Source organism: Cyclopterus lumpus, chromosome 9 (assembly GCF_009769545.1).
Source record: "Cyclopterus lumpus isolate fCycLum1 chromosome 9, fCycLum1.pri, whole genome shotgun sequence".
NCBI lineage: Eukaryota > Metazoa > Chordata > Actinopteri > Perciformes > Cyclopteridae > Cyclopterus > Cyclopterus lumpus.
The window spans coordinates 2,637,501-2,642,500 of NC_046974.1; the positions used below are offsets into that span (position 1 = coordinate 2,637,501).

The 5,000-nt window shown below is 43.1% G+C and overlaps 1 protein-coding gene across 1 annotated transcript in view; it reads left to right on the forward strand.

Annotated features, from left to right (window-relative positions):
* The window catches only part of fras1 (Fraser extracellular matrix complex subunit 1), a 204,478-nt gene that overhangs the window by 148,410 nt on the left and 51,068 nt on the right, over positions 1–5,000 (forward strand). The window contains exons 30-34 of the mRNA XM_034541300.1: positions 1,647–1,806; positions 2,415–2,611; positions 4,485–4,604; positions 4,707–4,821; positions 4,921–5,000. The exon at positions 4,921–5,000 is cut by the window's right edge and continues 58 nt beyond it. Of these exons, the coding sequence (XP_034397191.1) occupies positions 1,647–1,806; positions 2,415–2,611; positions 4,485–4,604; positions 4,707–4,821; positions 4,921–5,000 (672 nt within the window). The remainder of the gene's footprint in view (positions 1–1,646; positions 1,807–2,414; positions 2,612–4,484; positions 4,605–4,706; positions 4,822–4,920) is intronic.

The following is a 5,000-nucleotide window of genomic DNA, read 5'->3' on the forward strand; positions in this document are numbered from 1 at the left end:
CAGCTGACACGTTTCCTTTGCACCTTGTCTGGAGGAGGTGCGGCCATCTTGAAATCTGCCTCAGGGTCAAAGGAACATCTGTGTGTTATTATTATTAGAGAGAATTAGGAAGTAATTACCAAGTGAGGGGAGCAGCTGCAGGTCTGGGGAAATCAGGAGTATTGTCCGACCGGTGAATCCCGCGCCCTCTCTTGTTGTGTGGTGGTGTAGTGTGTGTCCTTGGGCGACCTTGGGGCTCATCAGGAGCAGCTGCGTAATCTCCTGGACGAAGTGAGTTAAAAGCCTCGTGCGCTTCCTGCCGCTGCCCTGGGACGGCGTGATTGGGATCGGCCGGTCGGCAGGTTGTTATCGGCAAACACAGACGGCCAAACACGCACGTGCACACGCACGTGCACACGCTCCTCCTCACTCACACCTGTGCACACGCTTTGTAATCTGTTATCACTCTGCCATGTGTGTGTGTGTGTGTAAGTGTGTGTGTGTGTGTGTGTCTGTGTGTGTGTGTGTCAATGTGTGTCAGTGTGTGTGTGTTTTTCTGCTCAAACAAATGACCTGAATGTAATAATACACTTTAAGTTATAACGGCTACACTTTAAGTTATAAAGGCTACACTTTAAGTTATCAAGGCGATACTTTAAGTTATAAAGGCTACACTTTAAGTTATAAAGGCTACACTTTAAGTTATAAAGGCTACAAAAGGCTACACTTTAAGTTATAACGGCTACACTTTAAGTTATAAAGTTATAACGGCTACACTTTAAGTTATAAAGGCTACACTTTAAGTTATAAAGGCTACAAAAGGCTACACTTTAAGTTATAACGGCTGGCTACACTTTAAGTTATAAAGGCTATCCTTTAAGTTATAAAGGCTACAAAAGGCTACACTTTAAGTTATAACGGCTACACTTTAAGTTATAAAGTTATAACGGCTACACTTTAAGTTATAACGGCTACACTTTAAGTTATAACGGCTACACTTTAAGTTATAACGGCTACACTTTAAGTTATAAAGTTATAACGGCTACACTAAGTTATAACGGCTACACTTTAAGTTATAAAGGCTACACTTTAAGTTATAAAGGCTACACTTTAAGTTATAAAGGCTAGACTTTAAGTTATAAGAGCTCTTGTAGTTAAAAAGGAATGTAACAATTATCGAAACAGCGTTTTTATATCTGAACTATTTTTGAGCACCAGATGACGTTTAGATCCTTTAACTCCTGGAATAGACAGCGGGCTGGTTCGATGGACGGCGTGCGTCACAGCTTTTGTTTGTATTTATTTAGTGAGCGGGTTAAGAGCTCGACTCTCAAAGCTTCTCTGCAGCGTTCGTTTCCCCGCTTTCCGCCTTCGAGATCAATACACAAAATAATAAGTCCAGGTTCCAGAGTTCTACTTCCGCTATTTTTGGTTAATTTGAGCTAAAATCCAGCTCATGAGACCTTTGATATTTTATTTTAAATACCTGGCTTCTGGCGGGCTCTTCCCAACAAAAAACATTTTTATTTTTCCTCCTCCTGGTTATAAAAAAAGGGGAAAATCGTGAATCCTTGAATGCATTCATTTTGAGCGGAAGTCGGTGCCTCGAGGGTTAAACGTGTGACTGTGTGTGTGTGTGTGTGTGTGTGTGTGTGTGTGTGTTCCAGGCCGCCGACGCTCCTCACGCGGCGCTGCATGCAGCCACCTGGGTGAAGGAGGGCGGCACGGTGCTTCTGGGTAGGAGATACCTGCAGGCCAACTACGAGGGCGTCGGCAGCGATGACATCGTCTACAGCATCGACGCCTCAGAGGGAAAACCTCAACATGGTACCGAGGGCTTGATTCTGGGGCTCGTTCAAACCGGTTCCTGTAGACGTCTTTTTCTTAAATAGGATCCATCTTTATTTATAACTTTATTTATAACTATTGTGAAATTGCTCTTCCCTCTCAACTTTTGAACTAAATGGAACGGATATACCTAAAAAAAAAAAGTCCCATGTCATCCATTATATTTATGTGTGAATATATATAGATTATATATTCATTCGTTGTACTAATTTCCTTCATTTGAAAGTTCATTCATTTATTTTATGTTTAGTAGTGTAGTTAATCCGATTAACATTTCCTTAATAAACTTGATAATTTGTGTATATGTAATAATAGGTCACTGCACACCATGACAAGAACTCTGAGATTGAGACTTAATTGATTAACTATTTACTTAAATTATTAAATTAAATTAAATGTTATGTTAAATTCTGTTACTTATAATAAATAAAAAATGCAATTATTTGTATACAAATGTATGGGGTTAATTGAGTTATTTAAATTATTTAATTATTATCTATTAAAACTGTTATGGGCCCCGATAGAAGCCTCTAAGTTCTGAGTTCTTCACTCATTAATGAATGTATTATTAATAAACCTCGTCTCAGGGGAGGTGGTGCTGGTGTCCACGCCGGCCGACGGCCCCGCCGAAGGCTGGCGCCCGTCGCTGACCGCCGAGCGCGGCTTCACGCCCACGGCGTCCTTCACGCCCACGGCGTCCTTCACGCAGCAGGACGTGAACGACGGCGCCGTCTGGTACCGCCACTTCGGCGGCGACACCAGCGGCGACTCCTTCCGGTTCCGGGTCAGTGCTTTAAACTTTTTTACCTTTTTCCACTGCATAACTACAATAGTTATGTTGTTCATTCAGAAGGTTATTAGGGCCGGCCATTATGGGAAGAAACATTAGGAACATTTTTTATTTTAAATGTTATTTTATTTATCATTTAGTGAATAAAGAGAACATGTCATCTGGTCCCATTCCACCTCGTGCAAGCCAGCATGCGTTTTCCATCTATTCTGACCCACAATCCTTTGCACAGCAGATATAGATATATATAGATATATATCTATATATATCTATGGTATATATATATATATATATATATATCTATATATATATATATATATATATATATATATATACGGTATAAATATGAGCAAGAGGGTCAAAGTTCAATCTGTTCAGGCTGGAAAAGACAAAAGCTTTAAAAATAAATATATAAACAAATGAATTATGGTCTCCCCTACAGTGGACCAGTATATCAGAGGAGCACACACACACACACACACACACACACACACACACACACTCACCTCTGCTGTTCCTATAAATAATTTTCGGAAAAGCTGATAAAAGAAAATAAATCCTGGTGTGAGACGAGGACGCCTCGGGGGGCCGATAAGAGCGTCGCTCCCCGACAGCAGAGGAGGAGGAAGAGGAGGAGGAGGAGGAAGAGGAGGAAGAGGAGACGCATGTCGTCCCTCCTTGTTGTTGTTTTTGTTGGTGTCTCTGGAGTGATCTTTAAAGTTCACACACTCACTGGTGTTCACCTGTTCCCTCCCTCTGGCTGAGTTTACTCCTCTTCCTCCTCCTCCTCCTCTTCCTCCTCCTCCTCCTCCATCTCTCTCCTCTGTTTCATCTGCTATTTTTCTTGTGACCCTGAAATTGTTTATATAAAACCGTTTCACAGGAATGTGTAAAAAGTTAAATGTGTGAATGCAGAAGAAACGTTTTCCTCTTCACACGTCTAGTGTTGTCATTATTATTATTATTATTATTATTATTGGGGCCACTAAAGTTAATTACCTGCCCGGGGACCAACTCTGGCATTCACATCGAAACTGGAAACTGGAATGTTGATTAATTTGCACTCTCTCTAAATACATTTAAAAAAAATAAAAAATGCTTTTACAAATTAAAATAAATGAAATAACAAAATGAAAAATACATAAATTAATATATAAATAAATAAATAAATAAATAAATAAATAAATACATGAATGAATGCATAAATTAATTAAATAAATAATAATTTGGTAAAGACCTCTTATAATATTTAATGCGTGTCGTTGAATGGAGCCGACTGAATAATCCATCATTTACTTCTGCTGCAACGCCGCCTTCAATAAATCCGGCTGACTCGGCGCGCCGGCTCTCGTGTTAACGCCATGACTCGTGATTGGTGGCGTCGACTCCGGGCGGCGCTGACTCCGGGCTTCCTGGAGTGCTACATCACTCCCGACTGACGACAACTTTCTTCCCCCGCCATCAAACGCCACGCGAGCGACAGGAAGGAGCCGAGGCCGGCGGCGGCGGCGTGCGTCAGGGGGCCGAAAACGAGCCGAAGCTCCGTGTTGAGGAAGGGAAGAGAAAACAGAGCACCGGGAACACGGCAGGAAACTCAATGTTGAAGTGAATTTTAAATCACCTGCTGCCTTATAAGACAGCTAATGTGCAGAGGTCAAAGGTCATGGGCACAGCGCGGGAGAGGAGAGGTTTCAAGTCATTTATTGTCACGTTATCTATATATATATAGATAAGAGAAGTTTAGGGTGAGACGAGGTGGACGATAATCTGTATTATAAAGAATGTGTGTGTGTGTGTGTGTGTGCGTGTGTGCGTGTGTGCGTGTGTGCGTGTGTGTGTGTGCGTGTGTGTGTGTGTGTGTGTGCAGGTCTCCACAGAGGCGGCGGCGGCGGCCCGACAGAGCGACGCCCAGACCTTCACCATCGGCGTCCTGCCTCAGATCCCGGGGTTCCCCCAGTTGGCCCCCGACTGCGACCTGCAGGTCACGGTGAGGGGTCAACACAAATGAACTCTTTATTATTATTTATTATTATTATTATTGGTAGCTCTGGTTTTACCTGTGTGTGTGTGTGTGTGTGTGTGTGTGCAGGCTCTGGAGGATCGGGTGACCCCCATCACACCTTCAGCTCTGTCCTTCGTGGACTCTGAGACTCCGAGCGAGAAGCTCATCTACAACATCACCAAACCTCTACCGCAGGGACAAGGTCGGCCACACACACACACACACACACACACACACACACACACACACACACACACACACGGTTTGCATCGGGCTTCTAAACCCTTCTTCTCGTCTCCAGGTGCCATCGAGCATGTGGACCGGCCGTACGCGCCCGTGAAGCTCTTCTCTCAGGCCGAGGTCGACCACAGGAAGCTCATC